The sequence below is a fragment of the Meleagris gallopavo genome, chromosome Z (assembly GCF_905368555.1).
Source record: "Meleagris gallopavo chromosome Z, MGAL_WU_HG_1.1, whole genome shotgun sequence".
NCBI lineage: Eukaryota > Metazoa > Chordata > Aves > Galliformes > Phasianidae > Meleagris > Meleagris gallopavo.
Window position 1 is genome coordinate 35586090 of NC_139435.1, and position 21561 is coordinate 35607650.

The 21561-nt window shown below is 38.9% G+C and overlaps 1 protein-coding gene across 1 annotated transcript; it reads left to right on the plus strand.

Moving 5' to 3' along the window:
• The first annotated feature begins 77 nt into the window (after window positions 1-77).
• Window positions 78-20324, plus strand: CZH9orf85 (chromosome Z C9orf85 homolog). The gene is made up of 4 exons (XM_085213051.1): window positions 78-247; window positions 8892-8998; window positions 14890-15003; window positions 18245-20324. Exons 1-4 carry the CDS (start codon window positions 146-148, stop codon window positions 18459-18461), a joined length of 540 nt encoding a protein of 179 aa, XP_085069177.1. The 5' UTR covers window positions 78-145; the 3' UTR covers window positions 18462-20324.
• Window positions 20325-21561: the final 1237 nt, after the last annotated feature.

Here is a 21561-nt window from a genome sequence, read left to right on the forward strand (position 1 = left end):
GGGTGGGCGGGACGTGGAGACTAGACGGCGAATCGCCGCTGGCGGACTAGCTTAATGGACGGCTTCTTTCGCCAATGGGAGGTGGCGGGTCAGGGGAGGAGCGGTTCCGGGGCACGCGCGGCCTGTAGCGGCGGTTGCCGGGGGAATGAGCTGTGAGAAGGGGAACGTGGCGCGCAGGCGGCCCCAGCGCCACCAGAACGCGCGCGCCTTCAAGAACGACAAGTACGACACCAGCGCGCGGCTGAAGGTAGGTGCAGGGTTGGGCCTAGGCAGGGTGTCGGGGCTTTCCTTGGGCCCGCCGCTGGGAAGTTTGAGGGCTGAAGGGAGGCCCGGGAGGCATCCGGTGTCAGAGGCGAGGCGGGGCGGGGCGGACGGGGCGGCAAGAGCCGAGACCTCGTGTGGTGACTGGAACCACACAAATCACTTCCACGTAAGAAAGGAAAGCTGAAATAAAGCATTAGCCTCTGCGCTGTGAGCACAGAGTTGTCTGCAGGGTTAGCAGCGCGACTTCTGGAAAGGTGCTCACATTGAAGATCTCGACTGTATCACCTTATTTCAGACATTTCAACATTGTCAGAGTTGATTTTGAAAGACTTTAGCTATGATCTCTGCACGCCACAAATCTCACTTTTGAGACAACTGAGAAGGCACTCATGTTTGCCTTTAAGGCTTGAATAAACCTGGCGGTGTGCTTAGAGATGGCTCCACACAGGTTCCTCCTGCTGCTTCATCAGTGCTTTTACTGCATGCTTGGCCGTGGTCTGATACTTTCACACCATTGTTCAAAAGACCATTGTTGTCTTTTAATTAGTTTCCAGGAAAGGCAAAGGAAATGGTTCACAATGTATTCCTGGAATGCCTTCTATCTACTTACAGCTGTGGCAACGTAATAGTGCTGTGAGGATGAAGACCACTCAGTGTGCTGAGCAGTAGCACCACTGCAGTGAGCTGCTTGGTCTTACGACAGAATGCCTGATGAAACTAAGAAATGTGAATAAAACAAAACACAAGATGAACACTCTGGAGGGGGAGTATGTAGTGCTGTTATCATTATGTCAGTGTCCCTTTAAATAACCTGGCTAGGTTGTCAAAAAGAATTGAGAGGAGGGGAATAAACTGGTAAGTCAAAACAGTGGCACCAAAGGGTTGTGGTTTTATTTTTTTTTTTTTCCCAAGTGTTTGCAGGACTGGTTCTGCAAGTTGAATGGGCTGTTTTCCTGCTCCAAGCATCACCAGTATTATTAATTGTTTGAGTCACTTTGTGATCTCCGATTGTATAGATAAATGTGTTTTCCTATATATACCCCTACAAAATATCCTAGAGAGCAGGTCAATCAGAAAGGTCCTTAAAGGGAAATTGAGTTCAGTTTTGTAACTGAAACGATTTCTTTAGAGTACATTTAGGTATTATTTTTTCCTTTTTTTTTTTTTTTTTTTAGTATATTTGATATCTGAATGAACTGGCTCCACAGTGCCATGCACTTAAATAAATATGTATTTTAAAAAAACATCGTTTGAACACAGTCAAGATTCAATGTAGGAATTCAATTCAGTGTGGAACTGTGTCTTTCTTTTCCATGGAAGTGCTTTCTTGCTCTTTGTACCTGCCAGTTCTTGGAGATTGCTGAATACTGGGAAGAAGCTGCTTCCTGTTACAGGGTAGTGGGAAAGAAAGTTTGTTTTCTTGTGATGTACTTTTGTATACAAATTCAAATTTCTTTTAATAAAGATCACACAGAGGCCATTATAATGATAACTAGGCCTGATTCTACCATTTAATAAATTTGAAAAGAGATTTAACAAGATTTAGATGGTGACTAATGTCATACCACACATGCTGAATATTGGCAAGGAGCTTTGCTTCTCTTGTCACTTCTATGTACTCGTGTGGTCCTGAGTGATCACACTGACCACAGACATCTAAGCTGGAATGAGACAAAGGAAGAAATAGTGGCAGTTTGATCATGTGGACTGACACAGAACATTCCTCCTTTCCATGTCTTACTGGCTCATTAGGTTAGAATGCTGAGAGTTGCTGAGAGAGGATGGATCTCCAGTAAATGACTGCTATTTTAAGTTTGTGGCCTGTCTTTAGCTACTGTTGTACACAGTGCAGCTCAATGCCATCTTTAGTCTGTAGAATGATTTTTAGCTTAAAATTCATATCTTTCTGCATGTGTGCGCTGCATTAGCAATGCTGGATATCAAGTACAGTAGCTTCAGGTTGTACTGTGGTTGAAGCTGAGGTAGTTATTTTCATGTCTATTTCTAGTCTTCTCTGTGAAGAGGTAGCTGAGAGGAAATTAATATAATATTTGTTAATTATTTATTAATATAAAAGTAAGTATTAATATAAAATTTGTTGCTGTTTCTTGTTTGTTTTGTTTTGAAAAGTTTTATACCTTCTATCTGAAATGAATTGGCATCCATTTTCTAATCTTAAAGACTAGTTATAATTACTTGCAGAACATGCTGAAAGGATGCTTGTGTTTCCCCTAATGACCAGGCCCTACTGCCTGCATTACTTTGGGATAGGTTAGTTGAGGTGAAGACAGTGCATGTTACCTCTGACATGTTTGGGTAGCTGCCTACAACAGTGCTGGGAAAGCCTGCATGCTAGGATGAACTGAAGAAGGAAGGGCTGGACAGAGTAAGACACACCGCTGTTAGTTATTGAAACTGGGAATTTTGTTTGTGGGTGATTGCTTTACATAGTATATTCTGGAACACTGCTTGTGACATTAAGCTGAGGAATATACATAATGTTATATAAACATGCATTCTTTATTATTATTATTACTTAAAACAGTGTGGAAACTGGAAATAAAGGTAATTTTAGAGATGAAAGCAAACAGTATTCAACAGGAACATTTAGAACTCCATTGTAATGAAATAGTAGGCCACAAAATGATTCATATTTACACCCAAATAACTGATCTGTTTCTCAGTTTCTTCCCCTCATTAATTACACTCCAGATGATAATCCAGATTTTCCAAAACTTCAGAGGTTATTAGCTCTGAACCTCAACTTTACCATTATGCTGATGCTAGCTACTTCTTCAGCTGGCTGTATAGATAATTTGTTTTAGTTGAGGCACTGGTCAAGACTGTGGGAAGGCACTGGGAAGAGGCTTAATTGCTGAGTCAATGAATGAGGCTTAGAAGTTCAGAAAGGAAGATGTAGATACACTGGTAGCCAAATAGAAGTGACAGATAACACTGCTGGAGTATGTCTTGCTGCAACATAGGGCAACTTGGCAGGATAAAATCTGCTTTCTAGCTATTCCTTTTGTTCTGAGTTTGAAAGTGAATTCAGGCTTACCTTACAGTCTTTCATGTAGGTAGAAGAGAAGCAAACTGAACATATATTTTGGACTATACTTAAGACTGCAGGTAGACAGACACACACACACACATTATATGCACAATCTCATATTTTCTGAGATACGTGGTTGTTCTGGGAGAATGAAGTTGTTATGAACCTGTTCGCTGATGTGAAAAATGGCTAAATGTCTTGGAGATCAAGAAGGCCATTTGGAATTGGGCTTAAAAGGAAGATTTTGATTTCATGTGTTTTAAAGTCAGTATATACTGTATGTGAGCAAGTGAAGTTTGCTGGGGAAACTGGAGTCTTGTTTTTCTGAGACTGCAGTCGCTCAGAAATGTTGTGTTCAGCTTTGTCCAATCAGTATCTCCTGTTTCTTATGACAAGAAAGTTTTTGGATAGCGTTGATGCCATGTTGATTTATAGTAGAATAAGCCACTGATGTGTGATAGAAGTTTACTGTCAATGCAGTGAATCAAAACACACGTGCATGCACACATAATTAGAAACTTCCAGACAGACAGTGAGGCATCTTTGAAACCCCATTATTACATCTTCCTTGTGACTGCTTCTTTAATGCTAGCTTAAGCTAGGAATTATTTTGTGAGCCAAGTTAGTAGGTGTAGGCACATGTGTTTACTTTAATACTTTCTGAACTGCTTTTGGCAGGTTGTTAAATGTTTTAATGTTGGGTTACTTGAGCATACTGAGGATGTTGTTTTATTGATGCAGTTGACCTGACAGTGTGTATATTATGTGCACATGGAATATTTTGTGACTGTATACTGTTAGATAAAAGCACGCTATTAAGTGGTTGAAAGGAAAGAAGTCTGAATATGTGAAATGTGTTAGATACATACAAGAGTGAATATTAATGGGGAAAAAAAAAACAACAGAGAAATTTATTTCACTTAATTTCCGTGTTATGGCTGAGATAGAAGTTTGTCTTCCTGTTTGTGAGGGGAACTGAATCTTACATGTTTCTCAATTAATCAAAAAATAATAAAAAATGATCCAAATGTTTAATTTTGCACAATTTTATTGGCTTCATCAAGTCTGCTTTGCTTTTGAAAAGCAGCTTGTTTTAGTTAATAGGAAGATATAAAAATTAGGTACTATTTCTGAGCAAGATAAATTTTGAAGACAAGAACAAATCAAGGTTTAACTGGGAAAATCTGCAGCTTAATTTGCTTTACATCAGTCCATCCTTCTGTTTTGATTTTCTAAATCAGCTGGCTAGTAGAAGGATGTTAGAGTTGATTTCTCATTCAGGTATTCTGAGCCAATGATTAACCATCCCACCCCATATCTGCAGTGCCAAAATTGAGTAAAAAAAGGACATTGCTGAAGAGGAGGAAGGTACTGTGCTGTATGTGTGCCTGTTAGAAGGATAAAGTTAAAACTTAAAATCTATTGACTTTCTTCCAATTGCTAACTTCTGAGCAGATTCTGCATTTTTCTTTGAATTCCTGTGTTAAATTTGTAGTCCTACAGATCATTATTGATAAGTCCAGGTGCCTTGGATCAGCCTGAAGTTATAAGTACAGTAGCTACAGTCAAATTTGGTGTCCTTTTCTGGTACCAGTAATACCACAGCATTTACAGCATGCTTCTTCCAACAGTGTTTTGCTTCTATTGCAATTGAGCATTTAAAGTTTATTAAAAGTATTAAATTTCCTATTTAAAAAGGTTTTAAATCTTCTTAGATTCTTGAGAACACTCTTTGTTACTTATTTTAGAGTCCTCTTATTGTTTGTCAGCTACATGTCTGTTGGAGAACTGTTAGTAATATGACTGAAAGTAATTTCAAAAGTAATTTCAAAATTAAAGGGGTAGGAAAGTTTGGGAATGGTGGTTCGTTTTGTTACTGATTTTAGGAATTATCTCAATTTTGAGTTTCATCTATTTTGTCTCTAGTCTTAACTTTGGTTAAATTTCTTATCTGAGAAAAGAACAATACAGAAGTGGTACATTTGGCAGAAGGAGCAGGAGCATCCCTGCATATTTCTTGTAACTGTATCTCTGTAATGGCAGATAAGCACTCCATCGTTTGGAGTGAAATTGGCCTCTTAGCTCTCCTGCCTTGCTGTATTTACTTATCACTTCTGCTGTAACTCAAAAATCTGTCTCTGCAGAAGCCACCTTCATTCTTACAGCACAGTCCTCTGTATTTAAATTGTATCTTTCTTCATTTCCCCTAGGGAATCTACAGTTTCATTGCCTCTCTCACTGAAGTTTTGTTTAGTCAGGGTGATAGGCATCTCATCAAAATGCGATTGTCTTTTAGTGACTCAGTGTGATATGTAAAAATGAAATTCGGTAACACTGAATTTCTTTCTCTTCATGACTTTTGAGTCTAAGCTCTTAGTGTTTTGGTCAACGTACTTAATTTATAGCTTTGTCCTGAATGTTTGGAGTATGACTGATTGAACCAGGAAAGTGGAATAGTTGAAACTTGACTGTGTAAAAACAATCTAAGTACACAGACCTGCTCTGTACCTGGTAGAGATTGACTGACTTTATATAGATAATGTACTTGTTACTACGAAATGGAATTACTTTACTTTTTGAGCTTCTCATGTATTAGTCATATTTTACTGAAACCCTTTTTCAGTGGGGAAACAGTGAATTAAAGAGTATTGGAGGGAGGACTTCAGAATGAGTTCAGATAAGACTCTGGAGGTTGTTCGAAACAAAGCTGGCATGTATATCCTTGGTCTTGCTGTAAGAGGCATTTTCAAGCATTCTGAGTGCTGTCTTATGAGCAATGTGAAAAGACATCTTTGTAATTCGGCATGATCTGCCTTTTAGTTTTATAAAAAAATAAAATGAAAAATTAATGACTGGAAGATTATTGTATATTCAGGAGCTGTATGAGACTGGGGGGGGGAGGGGAAGGATGGGAGGAAGAAGTGCTATTAATAATAATTATATGCATTTCAGTGTATCATAAGAATCATTCAGTAGCATTTGAAATAAGATGTCTGTTCTATAGACTTTGAATTTCCATCAAATGAGAGGTGAAAGTAATGCCTGCCTCTTCTGCACTGTTTCTGCCACACACACCTTCAGCCTTCAGCGTGGCCTCCTAAATTCCAGGTGTGTTACACATCGCTGAGCCAATCCCTGTGTCATGTAGGGACAGGGTTCTGTCCCCAGCACTGATAGTATGACACATTATTGGAAACTAGGTCTTTGTCAGCAAGGAAGCTAACTCTTGTTTTGAAAGAAGGTGTTTAGTAGCTTCTTTAGCAGTTATTTCAGCTGTCTTCAGTGTGAACTGTTGCAGTGTTTTGAAGTTTATTGGGTTCTGCCTTGACAATACCAAAAGTAGTTGATTACACTAAAGCACGCTTGTGAATACAAGTGACCTTTGTGTCTGTCTTCCCTCCTGCATTACTAATTAATGCAAATTAGGATAGTGAGAGAGAGAACTGGGAAGCTGGGGCTTATTTGCACATTTTTAGAAGCTTATTAAGGCTATCCTGCTTGGAATCTTTATGCGAGTTAAGCACTGAAAAGAAGGCTTATCTTCAAATTGCATGCATTTTGAAAGAATGAGCACAATCAAGCTGACCTGTTTGATTGGCAACATTTTCACAAGTATCTACTGAGGACTTATGGACTTTCTTCTCAGAAAGTTTCTGTGTTGTCTGAGTAACTGTGTTTTCTGGCAAGCTTCATTCCCAATACATAGCAGGCATCAGAGCTTTCTTTATTAAAGCATTTTACTTTTTTTTTTTTTTTTTTTTTTTCTGAAGGGAGGGAGTATTGTGTCTTTTATTTCTTTTTAACACGCTAAATCAGTGTTCAATTACATGAAAGAAGTTTTCTGTCTTTTAACTTTCCAGACAAGAAGTGCCACAGCTGAACAGGTGAAGCTGAGTGAAAATGGAAACACTACAAAGCAAATTCCATAGTAGAGTCTCACTCGTGTAGTATTTCCTCTACCACATACCTTTTTAGGCATGGAGTAAGATACTGTGTGCTTAAAGCTAGACTTGTTCTTCTAATTGAAACTTCCATGTAGTTGAAGTAGACTTTCTTGGAGTAGTAAGAAGCTCCGTAAGGTCATAAAAGAAATTATTTCAGTAGCTGCTGTATGCATAGGTGAACTTTTTAACTTATTTTTGAAAGAATATTATAAAGCCAGATACTGATTAATGCAGAATCTCTCGCAAAGAACTTTTGGATATTTTAAGCAATAAGTGTGGTTTTGGCCACTTCATAGTTTTTGAATATCATTTTGAATCTGTTTCAAAATACAATCTATTATTTTTTATTTGCAGTGAAAATTTTGTTTTCATAGTTATGCATACATAAAACTGCATAATGATTGTAATTACTGCTGATGTTTTTGTTTAGAGAAGGTATGAAGTAGGTTGAGTGAACCAGTATTCATTACTTGGTCTTTAAGGCAAGTGTGGTTTGTTCCTGTTCACTATCTCTGAATAACTTGTCTTGTGCAAAACCATACCAACCAGCTGATAGTTCATATTGCCAATCTAAACACAAAAAGTTACAGAAGATCTTACAGTAAAGTTGGTGTTATCTTGAAAATTTATTGTAGTTTAAAAGACCATTTTGACATTTTTTTTAAATTTTATCGTAGATACTCGAGTGCAAAAGAGTACTACATTTTCATAGGGGAAGTTTATGGTGAAAGAAACATGGAATGGTTTCCCAGCAAATATGCCAATTCCATTTTACCGTGGTCTAAAAAAAGACTTGTGAGACTACTCATTTCAAGTGTGTACACAAGTTGCTCTGAAAGCAATGCCTCCTATTTACTTCCATGGAAACTATGGTGATACAAAGAGCACAAAAACATTATTTGGTAGAGCAAATTCTCAGCTACAAAAACACTGATCTCCATAGATATCCAGGAAATGTCGATGGATGCTAGAGGGTGCATTTTTTTTTCACATGGATGAATTCAGTTCCACACCTTCGCTTCATACACATTCCATGTCGGATGCCATTTTGTCAGACTGCCCCTCAACTGCCATCTGCCCCATAGCAACAGAATGTAATGGAATACTGATGGGAAGTTTCAATCTCTACTGCCATATCACCAGCATCTAACTGTGATACTGTTGTCCAACATCATAAAATAGGAGACATTGCTTTTGAAGAACGCCTGTGCAGTATAGAAGTATCTTGAGCAATAATAAGCTAAATGTTAAGTCTTGTGAGGTATCTTTTCCAAATAAAGACAGTATTTTTCAGGGTTCATTTCTACTTTAGAGACATACTAATGATAATAATAAAATAACAATATACCATAAATAACATAAGAACACAGTTCATATGATACCTATTATTTATGTTAATGTTGTAACTATGTTAGTAATACTAAACACTACCTCAGAGTAGAGGGTGACCTCACCACTCTTTCTGCTGAAGAAAATAACAAGTGGTAAGTATATAAAATGCTTATATTAAGATCAGATAATTTTCTAAATACAGTGTGAATCACATGATGCATAAAAATGCTTTCTAAGCAAGATTATACTCATAAAAATAAGAAAGCTTCTCTGATTCTAGTTATTATCTGTTTATTTAGAAAATAAATTCTAAACTTCATGATGGAGTGTGTCAGCATTGTAAAGGTATCTTGGAGTGGCGGGTAAAATTCAGCAAGTATAAACTACTATCAAAACCTAAAAAATGGTGAGTACAGATACTTTCTTAATCACTGGCAGTATTGTTTGTGAGCTTTCTGGAGAATATTCTGTTTTTGGAAACTCACAGATGCTACGAGTTTATACTACTCGTATATCATGTTTTTCAGTCTGGCGTCTGCAGCAATAATCAAAATACTGTATTAATTTTCAATTTCTTTAATGCTTTTATCTTAAATATTAGAAAACATAGCAAAGCAACTGCTTCCTTCCCCACTGCTAAAATATTTGAATATTCTTAATGACCATTTTGAACCTGTAAGTTTCCAAAAACATGTCAGTGTGTCCTCCCAGAAAAAGAGTTAAAACTGAATCAGTTATAATGTGATTTTCTCAGATCTCGTAGCAAGTCAGAATTGCACATCTGTAGATGTTCTTACATCAGTGCCTCCAGATGCAGCTAACATTTCAGCAGTGAAACACTGAACTCAAGGAAACTATAGCTGGGGTGTGGTGCATAAAATAATCAGCTTTGTCTCACTAGTTCCTTCTGTATTTGTATGTTGTTCTTAGTTACATATTTCTGAAATACATGCTTCTGAACCAGGTTATGTTAACACATGCATAATTTCCTGAATGATTGTGTCATTAATTTTGGTTTTCTTAAGTCTGAAAGAGAAGGAATATCTGTTCATACTGTATCTGCTACTTACATGAAGTTTTACTTTTTAATATGAAACTATACACAAAAATATTTTGTTTTTAAACAGTTTCATCCTTTCATGTTCAAGAAAAAATGTTGAAGTCTCTAGTTTTCAAAGTGAATGTTCTGGGTTATGCTTACCATTATGTAGGGATTCAAAAAAAACTTTCACAGGTGACAAATAGATCACACAGATGGGCATGGCATGGCAGTAAGGGTGTGGTGCACAGTTCACACAGGTAGGGAGTGCAGCAAGAGCACAAAGTGCAGTTAAAAAAAATAGGCCACGCATCTTAGTGATTAGGGATTTTGCACTGAGAAGCACTGAGGCCCCCATTTGCTGCCTGGATAACACTTGAGAGGTTTTCTGACTGCCAGAAGCCTGCATCTGGGACATCCAGAAGAGTCTACCAGGTGTGAAAAAGTCGGAGGGCTGCTGTCTGCTGTTGCTCTTTCAAGCTGGCTCACAGAAGGCTGCAACTAGGAAATTACAAAATGTTAAAAAGGACTTTTTGACTCTGTCACGGAATTAACTAGATTAATTTACGCCCATGACAGGGGGCAGTAGGCCCCTGCTCTACCCTCCTCACCCCACAAAATGGGAAGGAAGGGAGGAAGACAGAAACAGCGGCAACAATCTATGGAGGAAAACTTATTTTGCTAACTATGATATTGGAATGCAATAACACAGTATAATACAATCTGATTGAAATTGAGACTAATAAATAAAATAGGAGAGAGAGAGTTCCCGAGACCGATTCAAACCTGAAAAGCTTGGAACGGCCAGGAAAGCACCCTCCCGCACCCACTGCCAGGCAGTAAGAGACCACCCCACCCGGAAGGGCCAGATCCCATGACTTCTGTAATGTATAGGGATAGGTGCCTGGAATTGGAGCATTAACACTTTAACTCCCAGTACACTACATGATGTTTTGATGTGGAATACTGAGAACCAAAAATAAAAAAACATAAAACCATGACATTCCACCCTTTATTCTACATCCCTACATCATGCTTAATGTATATACAACATATATACTATATATATGAATAAACGAAAAATGATTAAAATGCATTACACACACATGTCTATATACATATACATAGAATTATCGACTGCACTCCCCCAGCATCAAGTTTCCTTGTGGTACACATTGAACATCCCCGTTTTTTTGCATTACCCACCAGATGGACCCAGGTCCCTGGGCAAAAACAGTACCACGGAGAGGATTGCCCTTTCCAGAAGCTGGAAGAACCCAAACTGCCCAACGTGTTCTTTACATATACAACAGGGACTTTATCTTCCTCTACAGTATGTAGGGAGCCGAATTGGGTAGGACCATCACGATTGATAGATCCTCTGGTATTGACTAACCAGGTGGCTTCTGCCAAATGCTTCTCCCAGTGCTTAAATGTACCACCTCCCATTGTATTGTTCAATTTTACCAGAGGCTGGTGTATGGTAGGGAATATGGTAAAGCCACTCAATGCCGTGATCTTTGGCCCAAGTATTTACAAGAGAATTTTTAAAATGAATCCCATTATCTGACTAAATTCTTTCTGGGGTGCCATGTCACCACAGGACTTGTTTCTCAAGACCTAATATGGTATTTTGGGCAGTAGCATGGGGTACTGCATAGGTTTCATGCCACACAGTGGTTGCCTCCACCATAGTAAGCACATAACATTTACCACTGCGAGATCGTGGCAAGGTGATATAATCAACCTGCCATGCCTCCCCATATTTATACTTTTGCCATCGCCCTTCCCCCCAGAGTGGTTTCATCCTCTTGGCTTGTTTGATTATGACACATGTTTCACAGTCAACTACATGATGTTCTGATGCAGAATACTGAGAACCAAAAACAAAAAAACATAAAACCATGACAGACCCTTGGGAAGATGATGAAGGGAGTGGAAGCGCAGGTAGTGTTCTTGTCGTGGTTTTATGATTTTTGCTTATTGGTATTCCACATCATAACATTGTGTAGTCCACTGGGAGTTAAAGTGTTAGTGCTCCAGTTCCGGGTACCCAGAAGAGAAGAAGAACTACATTTCCCATAAGACTGTTCACTGTGTTGTTATCATTTCTGCTCAGGGGGAACAGATATAAGGCCTTGGTAGGTCATCTGACCTCCCCTTCTAAGTCAGGCTTTCCTCCATGCTGCTCAACCGGACTGTGTTTCTCATCTCAGTGTTATGGTGAAGCCTATCCACATTTCGGACATTCTCTTTCTCATTATATTTGATTTATTAGCTTAAATTCTAATTACATTTTATTATAGTGTGCTTTCTTGCATTCCAATACCATATTTAGTAAATTAGTTTGTTTCTCCTCAGATTGTTGCTGCTGCTTTTAATTATTTTGAGATCCCCTGTTTCCCTTTTCTGGAGGTATGGATTTGCAAAATCCCTCCGCCCCGCTAGTCACGGAACTGGGCCGAACCGGACCATAAACCGTTGACAGTTCTCCTCAGTCCTCCTGGTTGGATACTAGGAACCAGGCAGGAGAATGGACCAGTTTGTGAATGGGTGCATGGGTGGTGTCACACTAAGGTCTTTTGATTCCATGATTTAGGTTGCACCTTTGTATAAACTGGACATGTTTATGTTGGTTGGGATATAACTAAGCAGGACGGAAAATAATATATCTGGGCAGCTAGCTGGCAGGACTGATGGTCAGAGCTTAAAACTAAATTTGTTGGAGGAAGGAGATGTGCTACTGAGTGACAGAGAAGAACTGGAAACACTGTCACTTTAGGAAGAAGCAGGGGAAAGCTTCAGATTTGTTCTAGAAGAACTTGGGACATATGGGAGGGTAATGTGGTTAAAAGGCCAGCTGAAGTGATCTACACCAATGCATACAACATGGTGTGTAGTAATTAGAAAACTCTGACCTAATTGCTATCTTAGAAACATGATGGGACCAATCACACAACCAAAGTACTGTGATTGAGGGCCACAGTCTTTTTAGAATGGATAGGTAAGGTAGGAGGGGCATTAGAGTTTCCCTCTATGTTAAGAAGACAGTGGATTGCAAACAACTGATTCTGAGAAACAGCCATGACCAGGTTAAGAGCTTGTGGATTAAAATCAGGGACCAAACCAATAAAGGACATCTGATTGTCAGGGTTAACTGCAGGCTACCTTATTAAGAGGAACCTGTTGACAGGACCTTCTTGCTTCAGCTACAAAAGGCATTGTGCTTGCAGCATCTTATCCTGATAGGGGGATTTCAGCCACCTGGAAATCTGCTGGGAAAACAACATGGCATGATACAAGTAATCCTGGAGTCTATTGAGGATAAATTCCTGATCCAGATATAGGACACACCAACTAGAAATGAAGTGTTACAGGCTGATAAACCTCACTTCTGTGCCTGGGAAGATCATGGAACAGATCCTCCTGGAAGATACGTTAAGGAACATCATGAATGAGCAGGCAGTCTGAGACAGCCAGCATGGCTTCATCAAGGGCAGATCATGCCTGACCAGTCTGGTCACCTTCTGTGATGATGGAATGACAGCATCTGTGGGGCAAAGAAGGGCAGCTGGTGTCATCTGCCTGGACATGGTCCAACCACATCCTTATCTCAAAATTGGAGAGAGATATATTTCAAAGGTGGACTATTTGGTGGGCAAATAATTGGTTGGATGGTCACAGCCAGAGAGTTGTGGTCAGTGGATCTGTGTCCAGGTGGAGGCTGGTCACAAATAGTGTTGTCCAGGTGTCTGCTTTGGGACTGGTATTCTTTAGCATCTTTATCAATGGCATAGATGGTGGGAATGAGTGCACCTTCAGCAAGTTTTCTGATGACACCAAACTGAATGGTGTTGTTGATATGGCAGAAGGAAGGGATGTCATCTAGATGGATCTTGACAGGCTTGATTGTTTTGTCTTCTCTCTACCCACCTCCAAAGGTAAGAAAAAAAAAAAAAAAAACATCCAGAAAGATTTGTAAATCAGGGAAGCATGAGGAATAGAAAAAGTAGCTTTTCAGGACAGCTGCTTCTGACTAAGTATGTTATCATAGTTTTGAACAAGTAAATTAGACTTCATATCATTCTTAACTCTGTAATTCTGCAGTGATTTCTTTTTGTTCCTACAGCCATTGGATACAATGCTGGCTAAACGGGCCAGTGTTCTGAAAGACCTAGGCTACTAAGAATTTAAATTGGTTAAGCTTCAAAATGAAATAAACACATTACATACTTTAAAAATATGACTTTCAAGCTAAGAAACTGAAATATTTACATCACAGAGTATGGAAATCGAGGACTTATGCATATAAATTTATTTATATTTTTTAACCTCTTTTAAAATTATGATTTTTAGTACAACTACAACTTAGCCGTTAATTTTATTTTGGATATTTAAATATTAAAGATTAAACTATTAAAGATAAACTGACTTGCATTAATAGTGTCTCTGTACAGTGAGACACAACTGAGAAGAGTTGTAGACATGCTAGAGTCTTACAAGACATTGATATATACTTGATGTTCGTCTTTAGCCTGTTAGTCTACAAATCGAGTGTTTAGAACTGTATTCTATGTACTAAAGCTTTCCTGATAGACTTCGAGTTCCTGAAGAACCAAGCAAGGATGACTTATTTTAAGACAGCTGCCTAGTGTGGGTTATTTAATTCCAGGTTCTGTTCACCAAAAATACAAGGCATTAGAAATGTCAGATGAACATTAAGCCGTAGCATTTCAGAAATTATTTGATGTACAGAGTTCTACCATATTTGAAAACAGTAACCAAAACCATCTAGAAAATTAGGATGGTTTTGTTTAGGATAAAGTTCCTTGCAGGCATGGATTTGTAGAAACCAAAGTCCAGCACTGGTTTTGTTTATATTTTGAGAAGTTCAAGAAAAAGACATTGCATTGTTTTGATTGAAACCTTTTAATCTGTAAAAATCTATGCACCTTCTTATACTGTATTTTTATTTTCTTTTATTGGTAAGCCAGATGAATAATTTACGCAGCTTTTAAAGCAAAACCTATTGAAATGAATTGAAAGATTTGTTTTGTCACTTTAAAGTAAGAATTTTCTTTTTATTTAATATTTCTCCTTCAGTTCTAGTTTTAATATGAAAGAATGAAACTGGACTATAGAAGTTCTTCTTTTGAAGGCTCTCTGTGTCATGTATGTCGTCTTTCAACACAGAATATTTAATAAGTGCTTATCAAAGAAAGAATTATGTTATAATTATGTTTTCTTTCTCTTCACAGTGTGAAATGCCTCCAGAAAGCTGTGAAAGATCCTTATCACATTATTTGTCGACCATGTGCTAGTAAACTAGAAGTTTGTGCCAAATGTGGAAAGGAAAAAGAGATTGTAATTCCGTAAGTAGCTCACAGATTATATAGCTTCAGTACTGTGCTTCTTTTTTCCCCTTTTTAATAAGGCTTGCTTGGAAACTATACAAGATACTGTTATGCTTCATGCCAGATTCTGAATAATCCTGACAGTAATCAGTAGAAGTCATCAGCTTCATTTTCTTCTGCTGAAACCAGGGTGGAATGCTTATTGATGTTAGTGAGGCTGGGCCAAATAAGTCTTACTTGAATAAGACATTTTATTTTAATACCAAAGAGAAGATTGCATTTCTTCCTTAGGAACAAAGTACTTTGAAATAGATTTAAATATAGAGCATTATAAAACATACATAAGCCAATTTACTGTTTGCTTTTTGTGTGTCATTTGATGATTCAGTTATCATGAACAGAAATAAAGATGGGCTGATATTGAGCACAGTTACCACTGTTTTTAGCAGTGGTTTCCTCTTTTTTTTATTCTTTTAGTAAATAAGTCACCTTTATTGAGCATCCTATATTAATTTACTAGTCTGTGAGAGCTCACCAGCAGTTAACTAGTTAGTCAGACTATCTATATATACAATCATACATATATACGCTGTGCCTGGAAAGATCATGGAACAGATCCTCCTGGAAGATACGTTAAGGAACATCATGAATGAGCAGGCAGTCTGAGACAGCCAGCATGGCTTCATCAAGGGCAGATCATGCCTGACCAGTCTGGTCACCTTCTGTGATGATGGAATGACAGCATCTGTGGGGCAAAGAAGGGCAGCTGGTATCATCTGCCTGGACATGGTCCAACCACATCCTTATCTCAAAATTGGAGAGAGATACATTTCAAAGGTGGACTATTTGGTGGGCAAATAATTGGTTGGATGGTCACAGCCAGAGAGTTGTGGTCAGTGGATCTGTGTCCAGGTGGAGGCTGGTCACAAATAGTGTTGTCCAGGTGTCTGCTTTGGGACTGGTATTCTTTAGCATCTTTATCAATGGCATAGATGGTGGGATTGAGGGTACCCTCAGCAAGTTTTATGATGACACCAAGCTGAATGGTGTCATGTGGTGTACTGAGGATAAGGAGAAGGCTGAGCTCCTCAGCACCTTATCCTCAGGGCATTTTACACCCTGATCTGGAAGTCCGGGATGCTACGCAGAATGCACCCTCAGTGATTCAGGTGGAGATGGTTAGAGAGCTGCTCCTCCATCTGGATTGTCACAAGTCCATGGGACCAGATGGTTGCTGAGGGAGCTGGCAGGGGTGATTGCCAAGCTGCTCTTGGTCATCTACCAGTGCCCATGGTTATCTGGAGAGAACCCAGAGGATTGGAGGCTTGCTGATCTCCCATCTGCAAGAAGGACCTTAAGGAGGATCCAGGGAACTACAAGCCTGTCAGCCTGACCTCGATACCAGGGAAAGTTATGGAACAAATTGTCGTGGGTTAGATCACATGGCATCCAGGGGATCAGGCCCAGCCAGCATGGGTTCATGAAAGGCAGGCCATGCTTGACCAACCTCATCTCCTTCTATGACAGGGTGAACAGACTGGTAAACAAGGGGAAGGATGTTGATGTAATTGCCTAGACTTCAGCAAAGACTTTGACACAGTCTCTCACAGTATTCTGGGGAAACTGGCTGCCTGCAGCCTGGACAGGTATACCCTGAGTGTACTTTACATGAGTAAGGAACTGGCTAGAGGGCCGTGCCCAACAGGTAGTGGTTAATGGACTTAAGTCCACCTGGTGACCCATTTCAAGTGCTGTCCCCCAGGGGTTGGTACTGGGGCCCATCTTGTTTAATATCTTTATTGATGACCTAGATGAGGGGATTGAGTGTACCCTCAGTACATTTGTAGATGACACCAAGCTGGGAGGTGGTGTTGATCTGCCTGAGGGTAGGCTGAGGGTAGGGAGGCCCTTCAGAGGGATCTAGATAAGCTGGATCGCTGGGCTGAGGGGAATGGGATGAGGTTCAACAAGATCAAGTGCCGGCTCATGCACTTTGGCCACAACAACCCCATGCAGCGCTATAGGATTGGTGCTGAGTGGCTGGATGACTGTGAAGAGGAAAGGGACCTGAGAGTGTTAGGTGATGCTCGGCTGAACATGAGCCGACAGTGTGCCCAGCCAAGACGGCCAAGAGCATGTATTAGAAATAGTGTGGCCAGCAGGAGCAGGGAGGTGATCATCCCTCTGTACTCAGCACTGGTGAGGCCACACCTTGAGTACTGTTCAGTTTTGGGCCCCTCACTACAAAAAAGACATTGAGATCCTGGAAAACACAACTGGTGAGGGGTCTGGAGCATCTGAGGGAGCTGGGATTGTTCAGTCTGAACTAGAAGAGGAGACTCAGAGGAGACCTCATTGCACTCTACAACTTCATGAAAGGAGGTTGTGATGAGGAGGGTTTGGCCTCTTCTCCTAGGCAACAAACAGGAGCTGAGGAAATGGCTGCAAGTTGTACCAGAGAAGGCCAGCGCTATCCTAGGCTACATCAGAAGAGGGGTGGCAAGCAGGACAAGGGAGGTGCTCTTCTCTCATGAGGCCCCAGCTGGAGTCTTGCATCCAGTCCTGGCACACAGGGAAAATGTGGAGCTGTTGGAGAGGGTCCAGAGGAGGGCCATGGTGCTGATGAGAGGGACAGAGAACTCTTCTATAAAGACAGGCTGAAGGAGCCAGGCTTGTTTGGTCTGGGGAAGAGAAGGCTGCAGGAAGACTTCATTGTGGCCTTCCATTATTTAAAGGGAAATCATAAACATGGGAGTCAACTTTTTACACAGGTAGATAGAGATAGGACAAGGGGAAATAGTTTTAAACTAACGGAGAGAAGATTTATGTTAGATGTCAGGGGAAGTTTTTCACTGAGGGTGGTGAAATGCTGGAACAGGTTGCCCAGAGAGGTTGTGGATGCCTCATCCCTGAAGGTGTTCAAGTCCAGGCTGAGTGGGACTCTGGGCAACCAGAGCTAGTACTTATCTACTGATTGGTAACTCTGCCTGTGGTAGGGGAGCTGGAACTTGATGATCCTTAGGTTTCCTTCCAACTTAAGTCATTCTATGATTTTATCATACATAAATATGTGTCCTTTTTATTTCTTAATCTCTTTTCCCTTACTGTCTACTCAACATGAAATAAATTTTAGATTATTTTCTCCCTTCTCCCTCTTCTACCATCCCAAGTAGACTGTTGTATCCTTCATCCCATTCTTATTTAACATACTTATAAATTCCAGAAGTAATAATTGCTAACCTAATACTGATTTTTGCAGGATTGATAAAGGACAAGATGGAACTGAGAATAAGACTACTAAAAACAGCCAGGAGAGTGAACTGGAGGATGAACTGGATTTTGACACAAACTTCAGTAGTACAGACAATGAAGAAGATTCTGATAGGCTTGAAGAAAGATTTAAAAGTATGAATTTTGAAAGGACAGAGATCCAAAAACTTGAGCTTCTAGAAGAGACTGTACACAATCAATTGTGATAGACTGATGCTTTCCTCTGACTTATACTCTGAAAACCTGTTCTGATATTTAAAATCTTCATGTATTAGCACAGTGTGTTTTGTGGAGTAAGAGCAGAATTTCTTGTAAAAAGATACAGAGTTTGAATCTTTAAGTACAGTTATTTCTTGTATAGATTTTCCTCTCTGTGTTATTGATACAAGTCCAGTATTACACAACTGTTGTATTCCCATTTGAAAAACTACATGGACATCTGTAGTTCAAATAAAAAAAAATAAAAAGTACTATCATTAAAAAAAAAAAAAAAGTTAAAGCAATTTTAATAGATTTTGAGGGAAGAACTTGCATCTTTTGTCAATGAGCTTCCAGAGGTCATTACAAATAATCATTTTTCTTACTCCAGCTGTCTCTTTTCCATGGAAAGAGTGCCTAAGTGCCATCAATATCCATTTAATATTTGTGACCTTGTTTTTACCAATATTTTGAAATGGAAAAAAAAAAAAAAAAAAGAAAGCTTAAGACTTTAGAATTTTTCATACAAGTTTCACACTTTCTTTTCTTTCAGATGTAGACATAATGTAGTTTCCTCTAATACAAAAACAAGTAGGTGTCATGCAGGGATGCTAGTATACAATTATGTTTAATTAGTTACAATTTCAAATGTTGTATTATTACATAACAGGATATATAGTCTTCCTGATTTTCAGTTCCTTATAGAGATTATTTCAATGTAGACTAAGCTCTAAGAAGAACTTCACTGAAATGAACTTCTGCTGGATTCAGTATGGTTTGATTTGTTTCATGTCATCTGCCACATTAATAAACAATGCAGGAGAAGTGCTTCTTGTTTATTAAATGGTTTAATGCAAGAACAGATAACAATATAGTTTTTACTGACCACTAAAAAATGAACCAGCTTGTTTGGCAATCTGTCTGAATTGCAGTACCAGGCATAGCAAAAAAAAAATTATTCTAAAGCTGTCTTCTTCAAATCAATTGTGAGGGACTTTGACTTGTGTTTTCCTTCAAAATATGGAAATATTGAAACTTATTTCTTTTGGATAGGGATAGCCAGATTTGTGTCTGTCTGTCTACTGTAGCTGACTTTCAAAGAAAATCTTGTTATCAGTATATGGAGTGCTAAGATACAGAGTGGTCAGGAATACAGAACCTGTTCAGATTGAAATGACAGCATTAGTTTTTAGTATTGTTAATAATACACAACGGCAAAATTCTTGTAATCAGTCATCTAGCATTGAGCTCATACTTTTTTTTCTTAACTGCTTATGTGCTTGTCACTACACATAAGGTCTTAAGTATTATGCTATTTAACATCTTTTATTTAGATTTGTCTTTCACTTCTATGTATTATTTCATGGGACATTAAAACATCACATTTACTTTTTCTGAACTTCTTGTAAGTTTGTATACTAACATCCAAAACATCCTTTTAAAATTATCTCTAAGGACTAGTAATTTGCATGATTTAATTCTTGTTTCTTTTCTGTGCTGCCCTCTGCTTTTGAAGAAAGAAATTTTTCTGTGTCCATTTTCTGCATATTTAGATTTTTGCAAAGTGTTTTATGATAACCGCGAGCACCAAGCAATTGCAAATCATGGTCTTCTCTGTTCTTGTTAACATGTCAAGACTTACAACTCTTCACTGAGACATTTGTGTAACACTTACTATTTCAATATCATTTTATGCTTATTTGCAATCATAAAGCACTAGAGTTTATGACCAAAACAACAGTCTCCTTCTTTCTTCCCTCTATCTATAAATATGTTGTTTACAAGCTAAACAACTAGCTTTGTAATAACTCAGATTATTTCAGTCAATTTCAATAAATAAAAAAATAAAAAATTCATCATTTTAAAATTTATGGACTGGTGATGGCTTGGCTTGAAGAGTCGATTAGTTAAGCTGCAGGGCACCAAGAGATGCTTAGCGGTAGGAGAGAAGTAGTGTGGTGTTTAGAAGAGACTAGAAGATGGTCAGAAGGTCACACTGCATTGACAGATACGTCCTCCCACCAGGTCAGCAGTGACGTCTGTCTTTGTGTGACATTGCCTGTTGTTCTGCCAGTTGACGTTGGTAAAGACAGAGTAAACATGGAACATCCTCAGCAGACACTGCAAATGCATGGTGATTCTGGGGTGTAGTTAATAAGTAATCTGGCATCAGCTGCAGAGAGGGGAAACATTCTTTCACTTGGAAAAATTTAATAATGACCTAGCTTTCTGTCTACAGGTGAGAGGAAATCCTGAAATGATAGGAAAACTTGTGCAATTGGCAGTAAGAAAAGGGGAAGGGCTGCCTTGTCAAAGTCACTGTTAAAATCTATCAGTATGGAAGAAGAGACGTTGAGCAACAACAGCACTACACCAAAACAAAAGGTGTTAGAAAATAGTTTGAAGTTAACATATTTACATGTCGTAACTAATCATCTGTTCAGAGTTTACTTGGGTAGTTGATGCTACTAGTATGACAAGATGTTACAAGACTGATACTACAAGGCCATGATGAAATTGCTGCGATTAAGCAAAACTACAGTGGTGGCTGGCAGGATTTAGCTAACAAAGACACTCTCTGGAGACAGCTCTTGATGTTGGGTCTTTGGTCTTAATTGTGGTTAAAAGATGCACTAATGAAAATGACTGCTGCAACTAAAACAGCATACAATGGTGGTGTGAGTCAGCTTGTAAAACTTCTGTGTTCATGTATGTTTGCTGTTACAAGGAAAAGAAGTTTTACTGAAGATACCTCAAAAAGGAATAAAAAAGAGCAGTCTTCGTTTTCTTGTTAATTTTTCACAGAAGTCAGAATATATTTGGAATTATAGGGAGATATAATTTTACAAGACTTCAGCAATAGTTCTGAATTGCAGGTTTGTGCATGTGTGTGTGTGTCTGTGTGTGAAGTGCTTGTTGAAATGAGAATGCTCTAGAGATAGAAACTCTTTAAATACTGATCTTTGATAAAAAATTTTGGTAAGAAAATCACATGAAAGATCAACTTTTAGAAGGAAATTCTTTCCTGAGAGAGTTGGTGAGGCACTGGCACAGGCTGCCTACAAAGGCTGTGACTGCTCCATCCCTAGTGGTGTTCAGGTGACCAGG